The sequence below is a fragment of the Bos indicus x Bos taurus genome, chromosome 11, assembly GCF_003369695.1.
Source record: "Bos indicus x Bos taurus breed Angus x Brahman F1 hybrid chromosome 11, Bos_hybrid_MaternalHap_v2.0, whole genome shotgun sequence".
In the NCBI taxonomy this organism is placed as follows: Eukaryota; Metazoa; Chordata; class Mammalia; order Artiodactyla; family Bovidae; genus Bos; species Bos indicus x Bos taurus.
Genome location: NC_040086.1, coordinates 47,822,105 through 47,848,026, shown reverse-complemented (window position 1 = coordinate 47,848,026; position 25,922 = coordinate 47,822,105). Strand labels below are relative to the sequence as shown.

General features: G+C 43.1%; 1 protein-coding gene across 3 annotated transcripts in view; it reads left to right on the top strand.

Moving 5' to 3' along the window:
* The first annotated feature begins 220 nt into the window (after nucleotides 1-220).
* RMND5A (required for meiotic nuclear division 5 homolog A) overlaps nucleotides 221-25,922 on the top strand; it is a 60,497-nt gene continuing 34,795 nt past the window's right edge. For 2 of the 3 annotated variants that reach the window (XM_027555496.1, XM_027555495.1), the window contains exons 1-2: nucleotides 221-643; nucleotides 18,953-19,095. In XM_027555496.1, the coding sequence (XP_027411297.1) occupies nucleotides 502-643; nucleotides 18,953-19,095 (285 nt within the window). In that variant the 5' untranslated portion in view covers nucleotides 221-501. The remainder of the gene's footprint in view (nucleotides 644-18,952; nucleotides 19,096-25,922) is intronic. The other variant, XM_027555497.1, reaches the window with a different exon arrangement.

Sequence of the window (25,922 nt, the reverse complement as noted above, 5' to 3'; positions counted from 1 at the left end):
CCCATATCTTTAGAGCGGCGGCGCGAGCGGCTGTGTTCCTCCGCCCGCGCGCGCCTGGCTGACCCCCCCTCGACGGTGCTCTTGGTACGGCCCGCGCCGCCTCTTCTAGCTGGGGTGGTTGCCCCCCTCGGGTCGGCGGCGCTTGGTGCCGCCCGGGAGAACCAGGTCATCGGTCGGTTCCCGTGAAAACAAAAACAATCGGCGGCGCCGCTGCGAGCAGCCGAACGCGGCGAGCGGGGAAGCAGGGGCGCGGGGCCGGGTCTGACCAGCGAGCGAGAGCAGCGGCTACGCGCCGGGGCCGGGGCCGGGGCGCCATGGGGCAGGCGGGCGCGGGCTTCGCGAGGCTCCCCTGGCGCCAGGGCTAGCTCCTCCGCCGCTTCGGCCTCTCGCGCCGCCCGCCTGGGGGACGAGGAGCAGGACGCGGCCTCGGCCGGGCCCGGGCCGAACGGCTGCGGACACTCGCGAGCCGAGGAGCAGAACACCGCCACCGCCGCCTCCGGGATGGATCAGTGCGTGACGGTGGAGCGCGAGCTGGAGAAGGTGCTGCACAAGTTCTCGGGCTATGGGCAACTGTGCGAGCGCGGCCTGGAGGAGCTCATCGACTACACGGGTGGCCTCAAGCACGAGATCCTGCAGAGCCACGGTAAGGCGGCCCGGGTGGTCGCGCGGGACTGGGCCCACCCACCCCGAGCCCCTCGGGCCCAGGCGGGCCAGGAGGGTGTCTGCGGGCGGCCAGACCCGGCCTTCTCCGGGGCGCCGAGATCCCCAGGCCCCTGTGACTTTTCCTCCTCCTCTCCCCTCGAACTGTCTCGAACCTACCCCGATCTCGTTGTTAATTAAAAGTGAGCGGGAACCCATCCGGAAACTAATTCTGGAGCCACGGGTTCCATCCAGGTTTAAACCCGGGCGCGGGGCCGGCTCGTCGCACCTGCAAACTGCCTCCCTCCCGGGGTGGGCGCCCCTAGTTAATTGCCTTGGGCCCGAGGATCCGGGCGAAGAGAGGGTCAGTGCAGAGAGCCCCATCCCTCCTCCTCCTCGCCCCAAACATTTAGCCAGGGACTGACTTTCCTCGTCTTTCTTCATTTTTTTAAAATTAGAAACTCGCATGTTATTCTTAGCTGTGGGTTAACAAACAGCCGCTGCTTCAACTCCATAATTTGACTCTGTAGAAGAAGCCTTTCTTTCAACTCCGCAGCGGCATTGATGTGATGCCTAAGAAACTAGCTAAATCAAACTGTTAAGCTCTCCCAGTTGCATTCTGCGATGAGACTGGAGGTAGCCTCCCCAGAAACACATTGTGGAGCAAGTTGTTAGTTACATGTGTTACCTGGTCAAGTTTTTACTTGTTTTCCTTTCAGAAAGCAGGTTTTCAATGGAAGGTGTTTCTTCTCTATTATTATAGCCCTAGGCCCTGGGGGAAGATACTTAGCTGCAGTTAACTTGTGGAAGCTGGGTGGGATTCTTTGGGTTTGAGTTCTTTAAATAACATGAAAAGTCTGGTATTCTTTAGGTTAAAATATCTGTAGTGATGATTCCTTCTGAGCAAGAAGTAATGGACTTCATGGAATGCATTTGTTGAGTTTGGGGGCCCTGCTCAACTCAGAGGTTGAACAGAAATCTTTGATAAGGTTTGGTAGCTGGGGTCACGTGTGGACACTGGAGCGAGTGTGGTTGAGGACAGTGGCACTGGCTGACTTCTTTCCGCCTCTCCTTCCTTCCTGTACATTTTCCTTTCCCAGACTGCTTTCAGTTGAGAGTTAGTGCTCATTCATGGTGCCTGTGTGCGTGGGTCAGTCGTGTTTGACTCTGCGCCTCCATGGACTGTAGACCACCAGTCTTCTTTGTCCATGCAATTTTCCAGGCAAGAGTAATGGAGTTGGTTGCCATTTCCTCCTCTAGGGAATATTTCCGACCTAAGGATCGAACTTGCATCTTCTGCACTGGAAAGTGGATTCTTTACCACTGAGCCACCTGGGAAGCCCCATCCATGCTGAGGGAGTCTTATAACAGCATCTCATCCTGGACACGGCAGTCACTTGGGAACTCCAAGAAAGAAGCAAACCCAGTGACCATAGTGGGGTTAGGACTTGAAATAGGAACATGGAAAAATGAGCAGACCTAGGTGGCTGCCTGCAAGGGGGAAGCAGATGTGGGGTAGGATGGGTCTCCTGGGAAGGCTCTGGTGAACTTGGTTTGGGACAAGTGAGAAACTGAAGGACTGATGAAGATAGTCAAGGGCATCATGTTTCCTATTGGCTGAAGATGCATAGATGGAGTTTGGGAGCAAAGTAAGGTTTAAGATGGTGTCCTGGTGTCCTTCACAAAGGAGAGTGAAGGAGATCATTAGGTTGCACAGAGGAAAGACTGTAGGGTCTATTGAACTCCCTTTGAAGAGCGGAGGTCCTGCAGGTGCCAGCAGAAACAGAAAGGGCAGGCTTAGAGAGGTTGGTCAGCTGGTGTTTGGCTATTGGGACCAATAGTGACCCTCTTTGCAAGCAGTTTCATAGAATTGTTAAACTAGATGACTAGGAGTTAAGAAAAATAATACAGATTGAGGTGAGAGGGGCTGCTTAAGTAAGGGGGCTGAAGGTGTGCCCCATCTGCCCCTCATCTGGAGAGGCAATCTTTTTATATCTGCCTGCCAATGCAGAAGACAGAAGAGCTGCAAGTTAGATCCCCTTGCCAGGAAGATCCCCTGGAGGAGGGTATGGCAACCTACTCCAGTATTCTTGACTGGAGAATCCAAGGAGCTTGGTGGGCTACAGTCCATAGAGTCCCAAGGGTTGGACATGCTTCACCTGCAAAGACTGAAAAAGGTAGGAGTAGGTGAAGGGTGTAGACGTGGAGAGGTGGAAGGAGTGATTCCATTTTTAAGGAACAGGTTGAATATTGAGGGCTTGCAGAGCTTGAGAGAGAGAGAAGATAGAAACTGTTACAAAATCCCTTTCTTCATGAGAGAGAGAGAGCATATTAATTGAAGGCGAATGTGATTTGAACTTCATTTTAGGGGATTTGGGGCCAATCACAGATGGATAAAATAATTTTGAGAACTTGCTAAAGCAGGAATGTGTTTTAGACCTCTTTGGGACTTTTCGAGGAACTTATGGTCAGAGGGGTATTAGCCACAGAGTTTGCCGTGTTGTTCAAACAGTCTGATGTGAATTGTGGCGTTCCTGCCTATTTTTTACCTTCTTATCTAACAAATTGCAGTTTTATATTGATCTCTTTGATTTTCTTTAATTCTTTAAGAATAGGATTAAGAGACTAAGGAAATCTCCAGGCAGGAATACTGGAGTGCATTGCCATGCCCTTCTCCAGAGGATCTTCTCGACCCAGGGATTGAACCCTGGTCTCCCACATTGCAGGCAGATTCTTTACTGTCTGAGCCACCAAGAAAGCCCCTAAGAGACTAAAGGCACCAATAAAACATGAAAGAAAAATAAATACCACAAGTACTAGGTCTAGTTTTCAAAATAAAATCTTCTTTCTTATGATGTTCTATTGTATGAAGACAACAGATATCATGTCTTGGTGTCTGGAAAATAGTATTTTTCAAAGCAGATGATTTCTAAAGTTCTCTGCAGACAATGTGGGTATTACATTGAGTCTTAAGTATACCCTTCTTAAAGCTATATGGACTGAAATCTGATTTTGGAACTCCATTTTCAAGTTTAAAGGAAGTTTTCAAAGCTCTGAATATGCCTATCTGGGAGAGTGATCTGGTGGTTTCTCATGACCTGATGGAGAGGCTCCAGTTGGCAGCCTCTATAATTAGGCTTATTATAATAAGCTCATTCTTTGGGTTCATTTGTGATGATATTCTTGTAAGAATGTGATATGAATAAAGTAGAATCATGGGGACTCTACAGATCCCCCAACATTGCATCATACTGTTGGTGAGTAACTGCCTGATTCAGTAGTGTTCTTTAGTGAGGGCCAGGGGGTCAGGTCAGTTTTTGAGGTTGAATTACATTTTCTTATGTTTAAATTTCTGTTTCCTAAAGTTGTGAGCAGACAGCTATACCATGTGAGGATGGTTAGGATGGCTTGTGGTAGAAACTGATGAACCATCAAAGAAAACCCATTGACAACCGTGGTCCACTCGCACCACCCTTGTTCCAGATCGTGACGTGAACTCTGCCCAGAAGGGGCTTGCCTGTTCTCCCCTAAGATCCTCTCATCTGCTCTAAATTGCCCCACGTGGCATTTCCCTAACTCTGGGGGAAGAGGAGAGCATTTAGTGCATCATTTAGTGTATCCTCCTTTCAGTGAGAGTTTCCCTGTGAGCATGAAGTTTGCTGTAAGATTTAATACAGTCGATGCTGTTGGTGATTATTCTCACTCTGCCCTTGATCTCATTTGGATGATGCCCTGGTTCTTCTCCAACTTCTCTCACACATGCACACTCCTATTTTTGAGGTAGATTCACAGTTTCACTTCAGTAGATTTATCCTCATTCTGGGCAATAATTGTAAAGTCCTAGATTTGGTATGTTAGGTATGATCAACCTTATATTAAATATGTTAAAATACTTCACATACAGTTAAAGTCACTATTCACATCATTGGTAGGGGAACCACACTTTGGACAGCCCTTGATTAATAGATAAGTGGTATTAGATACATTTTGGTGATTTGCGTTGTGGGTATGTATTGTTAACTTTTGGGGGACGGCAAGTGTATTTGTATTTTGTTAATCAATAGCACTTCTGTAGTGGAAAGGAAAACATAAAAGAATCATAAATGATTTATTGTTAATATTCGAAATTCATGTTTGGTGATAGAAAATTAGGCTGGAACAACTGGGTAACTGTTTTATTACATGTATATAGTATACTTGAAAAAAAATTACAGTGTTTATAAGTGTAAAGGATGTACAGTATTTAATGAAATTGTTATTTTGGAGCTGTTATTAAAAGGAGTTCGAATATGGTTTCTGAAAGTGATTGTCAAGGAATTTTCTAAATTTAAAATTGTATTTCTTTTGAGTAGATAATACATTTAAATGGTATAAATTCAAGTGATAAAAAGGCTATGTAGTAAAAAAAAAAAATCTCCCTTTCAGTCATTCTTATTCTCGGACCACCTAATTGTCCATTTTGTAGCCAAAGATTTGGCTGTTTCTGGAAAAAATTTTAAGGTTCAGGGAAATGATATCAGTGTTTATTTTTTCTCTAAGGCATTGGACGTGTAGTTCTGCATACGGTGATTTAGGCTTAGTATTATCACAATTTGCAAGTTGGTAGAGATTGTTTCATTTGTGGGTGCAGTCAATGTATATTATCAGCTAAAACTCCGTGTGTTTCTGTGTGGTCTGATACTTAGAGTATGATCTTCTACCTTTATCTCTTTGGTGAATCAAAGAGAATTTAATTACTAATTACAGAATTGCTTCTTTTTTTGTTTTTTTAATTTGAGAGTGATAAATGAGAAGTAAGCAATTAAACATGAAAGAAAAAGCAAATTAGATGGTCACATTTTAAACTAATTTATGTGATATAGTATTGGGTCAGTAGACAAAAAAACCAGAGGTCTGGGGTTACATGTTAGGTATAACTAACTTTACATTCTGGAATTTGAATTGTATATATTACATATATATATTTAAAAGTATGTTTATTTATATATGCAGATTCCCTGCTTTTCAGCGTCTACCAGTGGTGAGTGTCTGTGTTGAACTAACTGTAAAAGGATCAGGGTTTGGTGGACTAGTGGTATGTCTTACTTAGTTATCCTTATTTGGTGTACTTTAAGTAGGCTGCATAGCTTGGTCCCCCATTTGTTAACTAAACTTTTTGCTAAGTACAAGACACTCTTGAAAGAATTAATGCCGTTCAAGTTTTGAATAAAATTTGGTATCTCCATTTAGCATCTAATCTGGAAAGTAGCAAGATAAGTAGGTCAAAAAAGTTTGTGTGAATTAGCCAGTATTCAGAAACTCAAAGAAGAGAATAGACCGGTCACCGATCTATTTGGGCTGTTTTATAGATGGTGAGAATCATAATAATAATAGGCTAGCGTTGGTGTTTCCAGTTGGGTTTAGAAGCAGATTTGTCAGCCATTCCTTTCCAGGCTCATTTGGGAGGTAACTGTGTCATCTGGCACCTTACTCATTCGGACTGCTGTATCACTCAGGATCCTTTTGGTTGCAGGTGGCAGAATGGTTTTAATTAAAATGGAATTTGTTGACTCATAACTAAAAAGGCTGAGGATAGGCCAGCGGCTCCCGGGGCATAGAGGGTGTCATGAGGACTGGTTTTGTTCTCTTCCTCTCTCGGCTGCGCTTTCCTCCATGGTTGGCTTCATCCTCAGCAGAGCTTTTTCCACATGGAAGCAAAGATGGCCCGTGGACTCGTGTCATTCTTGTACTGCTTGCAATCCCAGAGATGGGGACATGCCTATTTTCTGTATTTCCAACAAAATTACTAGGGAATATTTTTATTGTCCTAGTTCAGATCAGTAAGAGGGGCTGCTGGGTGAAGTCCATTAGCCGCCTTGGGCTGTGCTTCCCAAGTGTCAGATGATTCATGACCATGTGACGTGTTGTTGCTCAAATAAAGGAGAGAGTTCTAGAAAGGAAGACTTGAAGTGATAGATGCCCGCTGTAGTTGAGCCAGCTGCCAGTTACATCGATAACAGTATTATTTGAGATGGTTTCTTGATTAGCCCAGTCTTTACTTCTCAGCTTTCTCCTTGACTTGTAACTGTAGTGTTCAGATAATTCAAGCCCTGAGTTGCTGGTATGACTTTATGTGTAGACTCTGAGACTACAGCTTGATTCATGTTACCTTTGGGAACTTACTTGAAATGACTTTAATGCTTGGTATAATAAAATCATTTCCCTAAGGTTATCTTATCTCCTGAGTAGTTTCTAATTCTGGATAATAACCTCGGTAAGGGGGAAACTTGCCAACACTTCTGTGATACTATCTTACTAGAGTTAATAGAGAAATTTCTGTGTTTTCATGTTGCAGTCACTTAGTAGTTAGCATAGTGAAGTGGTGTTTTAGGCAGACTGCTCTTCACTTGGGATATTGAAACTTGTTTTTATTTGGGGCCCTGCTTCTTCATCTGTAAAATCTTTGAAAATGACCCCAAGAGGCAGTTGTGGGGAGACCTGAGGAGTCCTGGCTGTAAGCTATGTACTTGGAGGCCTGTGGTACTTCATGTTACTCCTCAAAGTTGAATACTGGGGAGGTGATAACTCTCAACCGAGCGTTTCTTCTGGCTTTCTTAGATTATGTGCTAGTCTAACAGCTCAGGGAACAAGAGACTAGAATCTCTGGCAGCACTTGAGGCTTTTAGAAATAAGCTTCCACTCTGTTTTGGTTTAGTGATCGTATGGCTGAGCTCAAAGTGGTTCTTTGGGAACATTGTTTGGGAAATCCATATGTCTTCTTTTGCCAAGTCTTTCTCCACCTAAGAGGCCTGGGGCACAGGATGTGCTGTATGTGCAATCCGTATAGATTTAATATCTTCTTATTGGTCTGTGAAGATGTTTGGGAGGAGATAAAGAGAGACTTTAAAAAAGAAGCATGGTATGCATGGCCTCAATCCACCAGGAAGGTAGAGGCTAGTTGAGGAGACAAGATGTGTTTGTGCTTGTGGAGAAGAACATAAAGTTTTGTCCTTGAGCTCAGGAGATCTGGATGTGAGTCCTTGTTCTATCACTTCACTGCCTCTCCATGTGTGTGTGTGTGTGTGTGTGTGTGTGCGCGCGTGCATGTGTGTGCACACACACATCTGTGCGCACTTGTGTCCAACTCTTTGCCACCCCATGGACTGCAGCCCATCAGGCTCCTCTGTCCATGGGATTCTCTAGCCAAGAGTACTGGAGTGAGTTGTTATTTTTTCCTCCAGGGATCTTGCCGACCCAGGGATGGAACCCACATCTCTTGTGTCTCCTGTGTTGGCAAGTGGATTCTTTACCACCAGTACCACTTGGGAAGCCCTCACTGCTTCTACAATTTCACTTAACTTCTTTCCTCCTCAGTAGACTGATAGCTTATATCATGGGTTGTGGAAATTAGATAGTGTGAACTGGCTTTGAACTCTGTAAAACAAGGTTTACTTGTTATTTTTAAGGTCCGTACCTTTAAGCAGTGTCTTAATTGAGACACTGAGTTTAGATATCTTTATTACTGGTGTATGTTAACTGCCATTGTGTCCAGTGGTCTGCTTAACACTCTTAGGAATATTCAAAAAGTATTAACAACAGTCTTCAAGGAACTTTATTTGGATAATGAGGCCAGAGTTTTACAGTTGAGAGGGGAAAAACCATGGCTGTGGAATAGTAATCTGCCTGCAATGCAGGAGACCTGGGTTTGATCCCTGAGTTGGGAAGATCCCTTGGAAGAGGGTATGGCAACCCACTCCAGTATTCTTGCGTGGAGAATCCTCACGGACAGGAGCCTGGGGTTGCAAAGAGTCGGACATGACTGAATGACTAAGCACACAGCACGCTTAATATTATTAGATGATAGTGCTTCTGGTTGGTGTAAATACTATCAGTTTAGAAAAATAGGAAGAGAAGGAGCCCTTAGAATGAACTGCTTAGAGGTGGGCTGTTTCAATTGCACTGTAGAGCACGTGGTTAGTAGCTACTAATCCCCAGCTATATGTGAAACTGGGCTAAATCTTGTGGGAGTTACAGAGGACAAGCAGTCATCCTCATGCTCCAAGCATGTTCTGAGTAGTTGGGGAGGTAAGCCCAGTATGTTTTTACAGTGCGAGGCCATGTGTATACAGTAAATGCTGATTGAAGGATACCAACAGGGTGGGATTTGAGACAGGGACAGGCTCCTCTAACCTGTGGGCAGTTTCAGTAACAGAGACTGAGTGAGGAGAGGAGGAAGATAGGATGGGGTGCTGGGAGAGGAGGTTGGCAGGAACAAAGATGCAGAGAAGTGAGGGTACAAGAGGCATCCTGGAAACAGTGAAGAATCAGAGTGGGAAGGTAGGAAACAGAAGAATGAAAATTAAGCTGGACTCAGGTTTTATAGAGTCAGGGCTGTCAGGGCAGGTGGTAAACTGAGAAGATACTGAGAGACTTGGGTTGGAGCCGGTGAAAAGGGAAGGACAGAGACATGATCTGAGACCAGTTAGCATTTTGGGTGATTGGAGTGGGAGTGAAGTTTGACTAGAGGCAGAAGACTAGTTAAGGTTCCTTGTCAGCATGTGCCTGATGAAATAGGGACCTATTCTGGGGTAGTGGTAGAGATGTAGAGACCCAGGTGTGGAGTCTCCTGAGGGAAGAAATTACCTGGACATGGGGCAGAATAGGAGAGAAGGGCTGGAAAAATCAAAGGTTCATCTAGGGTTCTGAGCATGAAAGAGAGACAATTATAGAACCAGGAGGGAAATGGGAAGTTCAGGAGAGGGGAAGGTAGAAATTTGGGTTTGATTTTTAAATAAGAAACCCATATTCAAGTGCTATAAGAAGCCCTATCTGGTTCACTCATTCATTTCAGAGATAAATAGATGTCTTGATTAGTTCTCTGTATTTTGAATTTGAAGGAAGTGAACAGGCTCTCAAAATATCTTGTTGTTTAGTCACTAAGTCGTGTCTGACTCTTGCAATCCCATGGACTGTAGTCCGCCAGGCTCCTCTGTCCATGGGATTGTCCTGGCAGGAATACTGGAGTGGTTGCCATTTTTTTCTCCAGGGGATCTTTCCGACCCAGGGATCGAACCCAAGTCTCCTGCATTGGAAGGCAGGTTCTTTACCACTGAGCCACCTGGGAAGCCCCTAAAAATATCTAACAGACATCTAAAAACTTGTTCCTACATCTTCCTTCTCTTCTTCTCTGGCCAGTTCTTGCCTCACAGACTCCTGTAGAGCCCTGCTTTCTTCCCCGTGCCCATCACATTGGTCTGGCTCTCTGCTCCAGGAGGACTGTTAGTCTGTGCCACGTCACTTAGCTCTTAGAGATAAACTGAGGTGATTTGTTTTCTCTTGTGTTTGGACTTGCACCCCCCTCGGCTGTGATTTGGTGCAGCGGATCCGAATACCCATCTGTGAATCTACCTTTGGGGTGGACGAACAAATGCTATACTTTCCTTTACTATGTACATTTGCCAGCTGTTAATATACCAAAAAGTTTATTTTGTTTTCAGGGTGTACTGCCTCTAGGAAAAAAAAAAAAAGAGTGTTTTCTATTTGTGCCTTTTCCTGCTTCCTCTGAGTATGTCTCTGTTGAGTGGTTACTGTGTCCTGAGTGCCAGGGTAGCTCATGAGAAGCCCAAAACCTCAGCAGGCCACAGTTTGGCTTGCTACTCGGGCTTCCCTGGTGGCTCAGACAATAAAGGATCTGCCTGCAATGCAGGAGACCCGGATTCCATCGCTGGGTTGGGAAGATCCCCTGGAGAAGGGAATGGCTACCTACTTCAGTATTCTTGCCTGGAGAATTCCATGGACAGAGGAGCCTGTTGGGCAACAGTCCTTGAGGTTGCAGAGTCAGACACAGCTGAGTGACTGACGCTAACTATGGTTTGCTACATACAGTATGAAATAGCCCTTTATTATAATTTTTAATACCAACCTTTTTAGAGTTTCAAGTTTTTCTGTTTTAATATCTTGCAAGCATATCCATGTTTACTTGTCAATGACTTTTTAAAAAAATTTTTAATTGGAGGATAATTGCTTTACAGTGTTGTGTTGGTTTCAGCCGTACAGCAACACAAACCAGCCATAACTATACATATATCCCATCCCTCTTGAACCTACCTTCCAACCCTGCCCTCCATCCTACTCCTCTGGGTCATGATGGAGCCAGAGTACCAGGCTGAGCTCCCTGTGTTACACAGAAGCTTCCAGTTAGCTACCTATTTTACATGTTGTCAGTGACCTTTAGAATCAGTCTTATCCTTGAAATTGAGACGGTGTAGTACACAATCTATTATGTTTCTATTCATTCAGTAAATAGTTATTGAATGCCTAATATGTGCTGATTTCCATGCTAAACATGGGAAATTAAATACTTACGTTTTCTACCTTCAAGTAATTTCATGGGAGTGATAAATAAATATTTACAGTGTAGTGTGGAACCCTGGTAGAGAAGTACAAGAAGCTATGCAAGCAAATATTTTTCTTATTTACTGTTTCCAGGTAACTAATGGACATAAATCCTGAAATGGATAGGCAGTGAAGCTAAGGGCAGAACTTGAAGTCTTAACTGGGTTCTATAAGAACAACTTAATGTTGTGTGCTTAGTTGCTCAGTCGTGTCTGACTCTTTGTGACCCCATGGACTGTAGCCTGTCAGATTCCTCTGTCCATGGGGTTGTCCAGGCAAGAATACTGGAGTGGGTTGTCATTTCCTTCTCCAAGTAATCTTCCTGACCCAGGGATCAAACCCATGTCTCTTGTGTCTTCTGCATTGTAGGCAGATTCTTTACCACTGTACCACCTGGGAAGCAAGGTAAAATCAATTTAGGAGTTAACTCACATATGTGTAATTTAGTTTGGCAGATGTCTGATTTTGGAGGAGACCATGTCTATTCTAATTTTAGAGAATATCATGCTTAAATTTTGTTTATAAAAGGTACTGTTCTATTGCACTAAAAGGAAAAGTATCTTTAACTTAGACCAACTGTGTATGTGGATTCTTTGCTTGGATTTAGGATCGATTATTGCCGTACTAATTGTTTTGCTTGTTGAATCAAGTCAAATAATAAAAGTGACCTTAAAAATAGTACTTCTGTGTTACAGCCACTTTGGAAGATGGTTTGGTGTTTTCTTACAAAACTAAACATTATTCTTGCAATAAAAGGCAACAATCAGTGTTCCTTGGTATTTACCTAAAGGAGTTGAAACTTAACTTCACACAAAAACCTGCACCTGGATGTTTATGGCAGGTTTATTCATAATTGCCAAAGCTTGAAGACAGCCAAGATGTCCTTCAGTAGATGAATGGCTAAAGTGTGGTTATACCCAGACAGTGGGCTAAATAAAAAGAAAAGAACTTTCAGGCTATACATGTGTGGAGGCAGGGTATACTGGGAAGTCTCACTGCCTCCCTCTCAATTTTGTTGTAAGTATAAAACTGATCTTGAAAAATAGTCTTTGAAAAAAAAGTATTTGTGGTGACAGTAAAAGGTGAGTGATTTCTTTTCATACTTGTGTATGGGTCCTGAGTCCAGGGAGGTTTATCGCATTGCCAGACACACTTGCACAGGACTTTATCCTGGGTAAAAAGTGACCACTCTCCTAGTGGCCAACATGGATCCCAGCATTCACCTTCAGCTCTGGTTGTTATGGTAAAGATGGCTGTCACAGGAACTGCCCAGTTTAACTTCTAGGAACTGAATCCAGTTAGTTTTCTTTCATAGAGAAGCAGGTTTCTGTTTCTCTTAGAAGCAGGTTTTGTTTTCAGACAAGTAAATGGAAAGAACATTAGGCCTCTCCCTTTAGGACTTAGAAGATTGGTCTCAGTCGGTTTGGTGATTACAGTGATTTCCAAACCTGTTTTTACCTTTGGCTGCTTTCCACCGAATCCATTTGAAAATGCATTAGTGGAATCCTTCTCTCTGAACAGGGCTTTCCTGGGGTTCTCTTTCAGATTATGCCATTACACTTTCCTTGTGCTTCCAAATACTTTGTAGAAATTATTCTCCTTGGGGCATACTGAAAACTCAGTGTTAATTAATTGACCTTATATTATTCCTCACATCTATGATTTATAAACATAGCAAACTGAGTCACTAAAATTTGAAAATATCAATGGATTTTGAGGTTGGGGCATAGAAGTTCAACTGGCAAACCCCAAATGACTTCTCTCCAGCTTGAGCTTTGCTTTTGTGTTCCTTAACCTTTTGTTTGTTGTCTCCTAATTGTAGAAATAAACATATCCAGATGTTATGGTTTGCATTTTTAGGCTTTTTAAAAAATTAAGTTAAAGTTCACATACCACAAAATCACCCTTTGAAAGTGTGAAATTCACTAACTTTTAGTACATTCAGACTTGTGTAGTCATAACCGTTATCTAATTTGAGAACATTTTCTTCACTCCAGGAAGAAACCTCCTCTCATTCACAGTCATTCTCCATTCCACACTTCTCCAGCTCTGGCAACTATGAATCTCCTCGCCTGTTCTGGACGTTTCACATAAGTAGAATCAAGCAATCTGTGGCCTTTTGCGTGGCGTATTTCAGCTTACTATTTTCAAGGTTCATCCATGTTGTAGCATATATTAGTGCTTCCTTCCTTTTTATAGCTGAATAATACTCTGTTGTATGGACTTGCCACATTTTGTTTATCCATTCATCATTTGGGTATTTGAGTTGTTTCTATTTTGGGGCTATTAAATGCTGCTGTGAACATGTACAAGTTTGTGTATGGATGTATGTTTTCATTTCTCTTGGGCCTGGCTTGCTGCGATTCATGGGGTTGCAAAGAGTCGGACACGACTGAGCAACTGAACTGATGTACCTACATGTGGAATTCTTGGCTCATACGGTAACTTTAACTTTCTGAGGAATGTTTTCTACAGCTTTTGCACCATCCCTCAGCAATATATGTGGGTCCACATTCTTGCCAACACTTATTATTGTCGTCTACCTTTTTTCATTATAGCTATCCCAGTGGGTGTGAAGTAGTTTCTGACTGTAGTTTTGGTTTGCATTTCCCTATTGATTAATGATGCTGAGTACCTTTTCCTGTGCTTATTGGTTATTTGTGTATCTTTTGTTTTGGCCATGCCACACGACTTGTGGAATCTTAGTTCCATGATCAGGAATTGAACCTGGCCATGGCAGTGAAAGCACCAAGACCTAACCATTGGACCACCAAGGAGTTCCCACTATATCTTATTTGGGAAAAAAAATCTATTCAAATTCTTTGCCTATTTTTAACTGGATTGTTCATCATGGAACAACAGACTGGTTCCAAATAGGAAAAAGAGTACATCAAGGCTGTATATTGTCACCCTGCTTATTTAACTTCTATGCAGAGTACATCATGAGAAACACTGGACTGGAAGAAACACAAGCTGGAATCAAGATTGCTGGGAGAAGAATCAATAACCTCAGATATGCAGATGACACCACCCTTACGGCAGAAAAGAAAGAAGAACTAAAGAGCCTCATGATAAAAGTGAAAGAGGAGAGTGAAGAAGTTGGCTTAAAGCTCAACATTCAGAAAACTAAGATCATGGCATCTGGTCCCATCACTTCATGGCAGATAGATGGGGAAACAGTGGAAACAGTGACTGACTTTATTTTTCTGGGCTCCAAAATCACTGCAGATGGCGATTGCAGCAATGAAATTAAAAGACACTTGCTCCTTGGAAGGAAAGTTATGACCAACCTAGATAGCATATTAAAAAGCAGAGGCATTACTTTGCCCACAAAGGTCCGTCTAGTCAAGGCTGTGGTTTTTCCAGTGGTCATGTGTGGATGTGAGAACACATCAGCTGAGCGCTGAAGAATTGATGCTTTTGAACTGTGGTGTTGGAGAAGACTCTTGAGAGTCCCTTGGACTACAAGGAGATCCAACCAGTCCATCCTAAAGGAGATCAGTCCTGGGTGTTCATTGGAAGGACTGATGTTGAGGCTGAAACTCCAATACTTTGGCCACCGGATGCGAAGAGCTGACTCACTGGAAAAGACCCTGATGCTGGGAAAGATTGAGGGCAGGAGGAGAAGGGGACGACAGAGGATGAGATGGTTGGATGGCATCATCAACTCGATGGACATGGGTGTGGGTGGACTCTGGGAGTCCTGGCATGCTGCCATTGATGGGGTCGCAAAGAGTTGGAAACAACTGAGCGACTGACAGAACATTCTGATATTGATGACTTGTAAGAATTCTTGTATACTAGATACTAGACCCTTATCTGATGCATGATTTGCAAGTATTTTTCTTCCATTCTGTGGGTTCTCTTTTCATTTTCTTGGTAGTGTTTGAAGCACAAGAGTTTTTAAGATTTGATGAAGTGAAAATCTCTCAGTTGTGTCCAACTCTTTGTGACCCCATGGACTGTATAGTTCATGGAATTCTCCAGGCAAGAATACCAGAGTGGGTAGCCTTTCCCTTCTCCAGGGGATTTTCCCAACCCAGGGATCGAACCCAGGTCTCCCACATTGCAGGCAGATGCTTTACCAGCTGAGCCACAAAGGAAGCCCTTGTTTTAATGAAGTCCAATTTAATTATCTTTTTGTCTGGTTGCTTTTGGTGTCATATCTAAGAAACCATCACCCAATCCAAGATCAAGAATAAAACCATTTTCTTACAAGTGTTTGATAGTTTCAGCTTTTAATTTCTGTCTTCATTCCATTTTGAGTTAATTTCTGTCTGTAATATGATTTTTTTTGCAAATGAGTAGCTAGTTATTCCAGCACCATTTGTTGAGTATGACTTTCTTTTTAACTGTTTTCTCCCCCTTACTTTATTTACCATCAATCTGTATACTTACATTAATAGCACCTGCAAATGTGTAGGGTACATAAGACTGTGGAGTATACAGTTTAAGAATTTGTCTTCCCTTTGGTTCTTAAATCTAGTTGAGACTAATGATGGTGTATATATCTGAAATTGTTAAATGGTGTTTGATTCTGTGCCAGAGGAGTGGTGGAGAAAACAGAATTCATTAGGAATTGAGAAGACTGAGTAAGTCTGTGGGCAAAGAAGTTCAAAGAGAAGATAAAGTCATTGAGGTTAGATAAGGGTTAGATACAGAAAGAGCAGAAATGGCCAGGACAGAGCTTACTGAAGCAATTAGGTTCTTTTGGCCCAAAGTATGTATAGGACATGTTTTAGACAGATCTAAATTTTTTTCCTGGATTACCAGGTCTTCCCTTAGCCTAAACTGCGTCACTAGAAATTGGAAGCACCTGATACATACTTTGTGCAGTTGTGTTTAGAAATAAGGGCAATTTCTGTTTTGGCCATCCCGTATTGAATTGGGTACCTTATGGATACATCTTCTCTTTACTTATTTTTTTACTTCTCTCAGTGGTTGTCATAAATGCTGGAATGCATTCCTCTGTAGGGAAGGAAAAAGTAATTTTACATCTACCCTTGCAAGTTCTTGGCTGAGACAACTCCTATAATAAAAAACAGACTAATTAGAGAAAGGCAGTCTGTTTACACGTATACCTCATGTGCATGTGGGAGGTGCAGTCAGTATTCCAGGGAGTCGTGAGTAACTCACAGAGGTGGCTTAGAACTCAGGCTTACAGACCAGCTTCGGCTAAAGACACAAGAAAGGTAGGTGTGGGTGGGCCAGTAATGGGGAGGTTAGCAGGAAAAGCACAGTAAACAGGGGTTAGGTTTTTTATGTAAATCTAAGTCTGAGCTTTCATAAAAAGTTCTTGTGATTTAGGAGAAGGTAATGGCAACCCACTCCAGTATTCTTGCCTGGAGAATCTCAGGCTCCCAGAGGAGCCTGGTGGGCTGCCGTCTGTGGGGTCGCCCAGAGTCTGACGTGACTGAAGTGACTTAGCAGCAGCAGTCATTCTTCTCTTCCTCATACAGAGATACCCTTAAAAATGGAGGTTAATTTTATACATTTAAATTTCCCTTATAAAAGGGTAACTTCTACTCTGTTTTCAGAGCTTCTCCTGTGTTTGTTGTTTCTCAGAAATAATCAGCTCAAGATCATCCTTACACCAAAAGGCTATTTTGGGGTGGCATATTCTGCTACCCTTCCCCCTCTTCTTTCAAGGTTTTGCCCAGATGTCACTTCCTCAGTGAGGCTTACCACGTCCACCTGTTTAAGATTACAGTGGCTCAACCCTATAATGGCTCACTCTCCATTTGTTTTACTCTGGTCCCCCACCCCTGCCAGGAGCACGTATCCTCTTTTGCAATATTGTGTAATTGACTGACGTCGTATTTATCTTGCTCACCAGAAGTTATGGTTTGCTGGGATTTTTTGCCTGGACACAGCTGTACCTGTCACGTAATTGAATGCTCAACAAATAGCTGTTCGATGAATGAAGATCCTAAGACTGCTTTTACTTTTGGGCTACTGTCTTTCAAATTCTTGGGTCCTATCCCAGACCTCTTAAATCAGAAACTCTGGGGATGTGGATCCATCTACTTTGTCTTAACTAGACCTCCAGATCACTCTGATGTAAATTATACTTTTAAGAACTACTCAGTAAGATTTCAGGAGCTAGGTCTGTTGCTTACAGGTGTGGATGTGTAGATCTATACTTGAGGTAACTGACAAGTATTACTGAATACAAATTCAGAGAGACAAAGAGAATACAAATAAAGAGAACAATCTCTTTTCAGACTTCTCTTTCTCTTCCTCCTGCTGCCTTTTTCTGAGGAGGTAGCCCAAGGAAAGAGGATATCAGCTGTAGTAACTTACTGTTGATTTATCAAGGAAAAAGTGTCCCCAAGACTACTTTGTTGTTGTTCAGTCCCTAAGTCCGACTCTTTGTGACCCCCATGGACTCCTGCACACCCCACTTCTCTGTCCTTCACCATCTCCTAGAGCTTGCTTAAACTCATGTCCATTCAGTCAGTGATGCCATCCGACCATGTCATCCTCTGTTGCCCCCTTCTCCTGGCCTCAGTCTTTCTCAGTATCAGGGTCTTTTCCAGTGAGTTGGCTCTTTGCATCAGGTGGCTGAAGTATTGGAGCTTCAGCTTCAGTATCAGTCCTTCCAATGAATATTCAGGGTTGATTTCCTTTAGGATGGACTGGTTTGATCTCCTTGCAGTCCAAGACTACTGTAGATTCCAGTAATACAGGAGGAGGCACTGGACTCAACAGGGAGTCACACTCATACTCGTGGCTAACATTTGTTACAGCAAAAAGGTACAAGACAAACAGCCAGGGAGAAAAGCACACGGGGCATTGTCTAGAGGAAACCAAGAGAAAGCTGCAGAGAGTTCTCTCCCAGTGGAGTCACACAGGGCATACTTAATTCCTCTGGCATCAAACACTAACAAGTATGAAGTGTTGTGGCATTCCCCGACTCAGTGGTAGAGAATCCACATGCCAATACAGAAGACACAAGTTCAATCTCAGGGTCAGGAAGATCCCCTGGAGAAGGAAGTGGCAACTCACTCCAGTATTCTTGCCTGGGAAATCCTGTGGACAGAGGAGCCTGGCCAGATACAGCCCATGGGGTCGCAAAGAGTCGGATACAGTGACTAAACAACAACAGCGTGAAGTGTTTATCTCCGAGGGAAGCTCGTTTGGAGACATAGTCTTCTGGTGTTTACTGGGTACTGTCATGTAGGCACCCTCTGTCTAGCAGATACCAAAATCCAGACTCCCAGAAGAAAAGCAGTTCAGCACAAACCACATTTTACAGTTTAGGCACAGCAAGCCATTCTTAACCAGTTAGAGTGGTAGGAACCCTCCTGAAGTCCAGATTCCCAGATGCCCACCAGAGACCAACCTTGCAAGCCAGCCTGAGGCTGCTAATGCTTAGAAAGACCTGCTTGCAGGGTGGGCCCTTGGCTGGCATCTGGGAACTCGAAGTTCCAGAGAGTTCCTCCCACCCTGACTGGTAGGGATGGCTCACTGAGGCTTACAGGTGGGGATATGTAAACTGTTTTCTGCCATGTTCACCGTTTCTTCATATTATCCAAAAAAGTTTGTTTTTCTTCTTTATGTAGAACATAAAGCAATTAGACTTCTCTCCTTATGAAATTTAGTAATAGAATATTGTGAGAATGATTTGGACACTTTAAGTGAATTGAATAAGTGAGTTTATTCACTTAGACATATTTTCTTAAAAATGCCTTGGCAGTATTATTCAATTTAGTTATTACATAAGTGATTTATGTCATAGTAAAATTTTAAAATGTATTCCAAATGATGCAAAAATTAAGCTAGCTTTCTTACTGTTCATTTGAAAAATATCCCCTCTGGCTGTTACTGATTTTTCTTCACATCTACCTTTTCATCTTCTAGAGGGCCAGTGTGATAACTTGCCATCTTTGGGTTTGCTTTTGTGAATAGCCAGTCTTCTTTCTTTCTTTTTTTATAGGTCAAGATGCTGAGTTATCAGGGACACTTTCACTTGTCTTGACACAGTGCTGTAAGAGAATAAAGGATACTGTTCAGAAGTTGGCCTCTGACCACAAAGACATCCACAGCAGCGTTTCTCGGGTTGGAAAAGCCATTGATAAGGTATGGAGTTGTCTGGAGTGTTTGGTGTGTTCTAGCATCATCCACCATTTCCCATGGCTGCTTTCATCCCATTAGCTTCCTCACTGTTTGTACTATTTCTTCCATCCTTGCTTTTAGTTATGTGGTTTTACTGTGGTACTCTTAAAGTTCCGTGTTGCTGTTATTTCAAAAAATACGAATAAAAGCAAACCGGAAACCTCTTTCTATAGCCTTTTTTTTTTAAAACCCATTTTCTTGTATGATGACCACTCCTAGTGTCAAGGTGAGTCAGTTTCCAAATTTTTAACTTACTCTGAGGGAGTTTGTTTATAGAAATAACTTTTCCTACTTCCTGAGTGACTCCCGGGGTGTGACTCGGCCTCTGTTACAGGATGATTGGGGTAACAAAGCTTGCATCTGTCTGCCCTGCATCATCCTAGTCTCCTTGTCTTCCTGTGAGCTTACTGGTCACTTTGCTCCAGTGTTGTTTGCTGTGTGAGTGGGTTGGTTGCTAGCCAGCAGAGCCGGTCACTTGAGTTGAGCGATTTTCTTGTGACATCTCTTAAATCTTTGACTTGGAGCTTTGCTTATAAGCAGTTGCCATTTTTAGCACTGGGCCAGTTTTGCCCTTGGGATTCTTAGTCTTAGTAGAGCCCAAGAGAAGTGGCTTAAGGTTACTGTGTGATACCTTGGAGTGTTTCAGCTATTGGGGAGTGTGTGACTGGTTGTAGACATTTTTGTTCACATGTTGTAAACTTCTGGGAGAGTAGAAAAAAATTTTGGAGAGAACTTTTTGTAGCAAAACATGTCTTATGAGCTGCTGCATCTGTATGCATGAGGACAGTAGCTGTAACATGGAAACTTGTGGAATCCAGAGAATGGCTCTTAACTCATGCGCAAGCCTAACTGTTAGAAATAATCTGACAAAGTGGTAGTATTGGCTGGCTAAAGTCAAGGCAGCCCAAGTGAGAACTATAACACAGATGCTTTTTTTTTTTTTTTTACTTTACAATATTGTATTGGTTTTGCCGTACTTTAACATGAATCCGCCACGGGTGTACACGTGTTCCCCATCCTGAATCCCCCTCCCACCTCCCTCCCCGTACCATCCCTCTGGGTCATCCCAGTGCACCAGCCGCAAGCATCCTGTATCCTGCATCGAACCTGGACTGGCGATTCGTTTCTTATGTAATATTATACATGTTTCAGTGCCATTCTCCCAAATCATCCCACCCTCTCCCTCTCCCACAGAGTCCAAAAGACTGATCTATACATCTAACACGGATGCTTTTAAGGAAGTATTGCTAACTTGTAGGTTCGGTATGACAGGACTGAATGGCTGGGGCTCTGCAGATCGTTTGGGTAGCTGGGCCTTCAGAAGTTTTAATGACCTTTGGGAGAGGTCTCACCACTCCCAGTGTGCTGAGGGTTTTGACTCAGTGAAAGAGGCCAGAGAAGTGGTGTTGGCTGCAGCGGTCCCATTTTTGGATCTGTGATGGCGGTTGCCAGCAGAGGCTGGAAGGTAGTGAGTGTTCTCTGAAATAGCTCTGAGGTTGTGGGGCCTGTCTGTTAACTGAGGATGTAAACAGGGCTTTGGAAGTGGCTTTGGCTTCAGACTTTTTGGAGACTGTGGCGTCGTATGTCTTCAGTTGATGCCTGAAGTGATTATTGGTGTATACTGATTCAAGGACCTTCTGGAAGAGTGGGGTTGGGGGTGCTTTAGGGATGATCTTAAATCACTGTGAGTGAGGAACTCTCTTTAGGGTTCCTTAGGGTGAAGTAACTACTGGTGATGTTTAGGAAGCTTCAGATATTGGCAGCTGCCGGTGACCAAGGCATTCTAGTGATGGTTCAGACCCCAAGAGGTTCCTGGCAGTGACCACTGGGCTACCCGCAGTTATGATGGTATGGGGACAGGCAGGACCAGAAGATGTCAGGACAGTGAGAGTAGCTGAAGCCTCCGAAGCAGCCAGTCAGAGAAAAGATCCCAGGTTCCGGAATAGGTGGGGATGGCCTCACAGTCATACCTCGTGTGTGGTCTCCTGGCTACCAAGATCTGGGATTCAGGGCTTTGCCTGGTGCCGCTGCTAAGGGGGCCATTGTGCCTTCATTTCCTAGCTTATGTCTTGTCTAATCCTAATTACCATCAGTGTTAGTCCCTCCATCTTGTCCGACTCTTTGCAACCCCATGGACTGTAGCCCGCCGGGCTCCTCTGTCCATGGAATTCGCCAGGCAAGAATACTGGTGTGAGTTTCCATTCCCTTCTCCAGGGGATCTTCCTGACCCAGAGATTGAACCCAGGTCTCCTGCATTGGAGGTGGATTCTTTACTGTCTGAGCCCCCAGGGAAGCCAGTTATCATCAGAGCCCTCTTTTACTCTTGTCCCCCAGCTACTGGCGACTTGCTAAACATGTCTTCTTTGGGATTTGGCAAGTCTTTATACATATTCGTAAGGGTTGTCATGTTTTGGCTAATTTTTGAGACAAAGCATTTAAATGTATTTGGTGCTAGAAATGGAAGTATCTTTTTGAAAGTGGACAACAAGAGATCCACATAGTGAGTAACCTACATTCTGACCTTTTTAGTGGGGAGATATTTGAGGTGAATATTGCTGATTAAATATTTTAATTTATTCATTTATCTTTTGGGTATATTTTTCATGTACTTGGAAGTTATAAGGGCTTTTACAGGTTCTTTTGGAGGGGAGGGGGTAGTTTTATATGTTCCTGTGAAAGTAGTTTAGGTTCTAGGTGACCTGGCTTCTAGATTCTTCTGATCTATCATGAAATGACACCATTAAGTTGATCCTGGGGTAATTTGTTGAATTATAGTCCTGAGGCACAGCCGAAAGCTTGGATGTCTTAGTGAAGTTCTCTAACATTTTTCAGTGTATTCTCTTCCCTTTTTGGGGGGTTAAGGGGCGGCATCTACTTAGCATTAGCTGTAAAGGAGGCTGTGACCCCACTAGAACTGCCTAGACCTTGTACACGAGCTTCTCGCGCACCTGAGGAATTCTGTGTTGACTGATGTTGTCCAAGATTCCATTGGTTTGTAAAGTCTTCCTGCCCTTCTAGCTTGCACCTCGTAAATTTGTGCAAGCTTCTGGAGCCACCTGTCATAAAGGCTGGGTGGACTCGTGGGTTGGCGAACAAACAGGATGAAGCTGAAGCCACTGTGGCTTAAGCCTTTACGTATCACAGTAAACAGCCTTGAGTAATAAACTGGAATGTTGTCCGGCAGCCTGTGAGCACCATGTTATGGGCACATGTTCCCACCCTGCCGAGAGGAGGACAGTAAGGAAGCTGGTGACTCATATATGAGCAGGCTGGTGGTTGAGTGAGGAACTTGAGTAAATTTTGACATGCTTAAAAAAATTTATTTTTTCCTTTAATGTTTTAATGCGTCCTTTAAACTTTTTTAGTCATCACTTCCTTGAAAACGTATGCAAAAAAGTTCATGATGTTAGGCAAGACACTTTCTGGCTTTTAATCATTGCCAACATAAAAAATTATTGAAGATTTCTGCTTTAATGTGTTGAGAGTTTTTAGATGCCTGTATGGCAACCCACTCCAGTATGTTTGCCTGGAGAATCCCAGGGACGGGAGCCTGGTGGGCTGCTGTCTATGGGGTCACACAGAGTCAGACATGACTGATGTGATTTAGCAGAAGTAGCAGCAGTATAATCACAATTTAAAATAAATATCAACCGCTGGGTTTTGTAGCCAAAAAAATGTGTATGTGTTTTTGTTTTTGTTTTTAAGTAAAAACGAATGTGTTTTTTATTTCCTTCTCTATTTTTAAGAAAATCTAGAACTCTTTCCTGTTTAGGATATTTTATTTAGTGCTTTACTTATTAGTCTTTTGACTTTTTTTAAGTTTAATTCCTAAGTAAGAAAAGTCAGTAAACATAATTACTGCTTTAGACTTCTGTGTGTGGGTGGATGAAATCATGCTAAGATTCAAGTATCTAACATTTGCTGTGGGACAGTTGACAGTGAAAAACAGTACCTGTTCTTTAGAAAATTGTGGTGTAGTGTATTCGTGTAAGGGTGCTTTTTGTACATGTCAAAGAACTAGAAAGATTCTGAGGCAACATAAAGTAAGTTTGCTTAGGACAGACTCTGCTTACTAATAAAAAGAAAAGAGATGATCATTGAGTTCTTGATTAAGGTTATGGAGTTGATATTTTATTTTATTTATTCATTCATTTATTTTTGGCTGCCTTGGGTCTTCGTTGCTGTGAGTGGCTTTCTCCAGTCGCAGCAAGCGGGGGCTGCTCTTCATTGTGGTGTGAGGACTTCTCGCTGTGGTGGTTTCTCTGGTTTCAAAGCATGGACTCTAGGCACACGGGCTTCGGTAGTTGCAGCATGCAGGCTCGGTGGTTGTGGCACATGGGCTTAGTTGCTCTGAGGTATGTGGAATTTTCCCAGACCAGGGATTGAACCTGTGTCCCCTGCATTGGCAGGCAGATTCCTATCCACTGTGCCACCAGGGAAGTTCCGTTTAGTTGTTTTTAATTTTTTAAAAATTGTTTATTTTTTTGGCCACTCCACAAGGCATATGGGATCTTAGTTCCCTTATCAGGGATTGAACCTTCGCCCCCCCTGCATTGGAAGGCAGGGTCTTAACCACTGGACCACTGGGGAAGTCCCTGGAGTTGATATTTTTACATTTGACTTGTGAGAGTGGGTAAGATTTAGCACAGCAGAGCAGTGAGGTGTGGTCTTCTGTGGGGCCAGGCAAGGAACTGAACAGCTGAGAAAATGCTTGACTCCTGTTAAAGACTCTCAGGAACTGACTTGACGAGAGTGGCTGCCCCTGTCAGGCAAGGTCAGGCTGGGGAAAAGGCAGTGATGGAAGGCCTAAAGATTTGATCCAAGGAAATTAGGGGAAAAGGGGAGGGAATGATAAAAACATTTGAGGATTTGCCTACCCTCCTTAAATAGGATGAAAATAGACTAAGGAGAAGGCAGAAAATATGGCTCTCACTTACGGAGAATTGACCATGTTCCACATGCTGAGCTGAGAGCATTACATACATTTAGACGGCTTCCCTGGTGACGCTGCTGCTGCTAAGTCGCTTCAGTTGTGTCCAACTCTGTGCAACCCCATAGACGGCAGCCCACCAGGCTCCCCTGTCCCTGGGATTCTCCAGGCAAGAACACTGGAGTGTTAAAAGAATCCACCTGCTAATGCAGAAGACGTAAGAAACTCCAGTTCGATCCCTGGATTGGTAAGATCCCCTGGAGGAAGGCATGGCAACCCACTTCAGTATTCTTGCCTGGGAAATCCAATGGACAGAGGAGCCTGATGGGCTGTAGGCCACAGGGTCGCAAGGAGTCGGACATGACTGAAGCGACTTAGCACGCACATACTCGCATAGCCCATGATGTGTGTCAGTCGCTCAGTTGTGTCCGACTCTTTCCAGCCGCATGGACTAGTTTGCCAGGCTCCTCTGTCCATGGAATTCTCCAGGTAAGAATACTGGAGTGGGTTGCCATTTCCTCCTCCAATAGCCCATGATACAAGCACATTATTCCCTTTTCACATGTGAGGAAACTAAGATTCAGAAATATTAAGTAACGTACCCCAAGGTATGCAAGTGGTAGATGAAGGTTTGGGAAAAGGTTTCACTCAAGCATTTGTTCTTAAACACTGTGCTGTACTAGGAAATCAGGCCATTGCAGGGCTGGTAATGTTTTATAAAGGGGGCAAATAATGGTTTTAAAAAAAAACCCTTTTTGTACACCACTTTTCCTAAACTGATCTTCTGCCACTAGATGGAGCATATGCATTGGTGAGGCAAAATGATGACTGTTAAAAAAAAAAATGGCGTAAGGCTATACAAAATGAAATAGAGAACATTGTAAAATAGTTCTGAGTGAGCCTTTTATATAGGTCTTCCTGGGGTGTAAGAGGAGAAAAAAGTAATGGCAGGAGAAAATGTTTTGCATTTAGCCTTAAACAATAATTAGAATGGGTGAGGTCAGCTAGCTCTGAAGTACTATTATTGTATAACGGATAAATCCTTATGTAGTAGAGAGATGGTACTGTTCATCAAGGAGGGAAATGAAAAAGGCTAGAAAACTTACTCTGAGCAAGGCGAAAAAGAACTGAGTTCTGAAATATAGGCAGATAATTTGATACATGTATTGGGTAGAATTTTCAGAATTACTGAAAAGAAATGGCTAACAAAGCTGTAAAAAGATCACAGTGATTAGAAGCTAGGAACAAATTCCCTAAAAATAAAATAAAACATCAGACTAACCACACTACTAGTAAGACATTTAGTAAAAATCTCATATTTTCTCCCATTCTGAGGGTTGTCCCTTTGTTTTTGGTTTCCTTTGCTCTGCAAAAGCTTTTGAGCTTAATTAGGTCCCATTTGTTTTCATTTTCATTACTTTAGGCAGTAGATTGAAAAACATCTTTCTGTGATTTATGTCAAGAGTGTTTTGCCTGTGTTTTCCTCTTAAATTTTATAGTATCTGGCCTTGTTGCATTCAGGTCTTTAATGCGTTTTGAGTTTATTTTTGTGTATGATGTTAGAGAGTGTTCTAATTTCATTCTTTTACTTGTTGCTGTCCAGTGTTTGCATAGTATCTTTTTTTTCTGTTGTGTGTTAAGTAGTAGATAACTTTTCCCAAGCTGCATGGAGCCAGAGTCCAGGTCTTCTTCTCAGTTAAATGTTCTCTGCAGTACCCCTTTCACTGCTGCTACTGCTGCTAAGTAAACCAGATGTTTAACTAGGTGCTTGGAAGGGAAATTGATTCCTCATAGGTGCAACAAGAGCACATTGTTAGGGTCACATCCCAGTTTTTCTGCCAAAGTCGATGGAGAAGTTTTT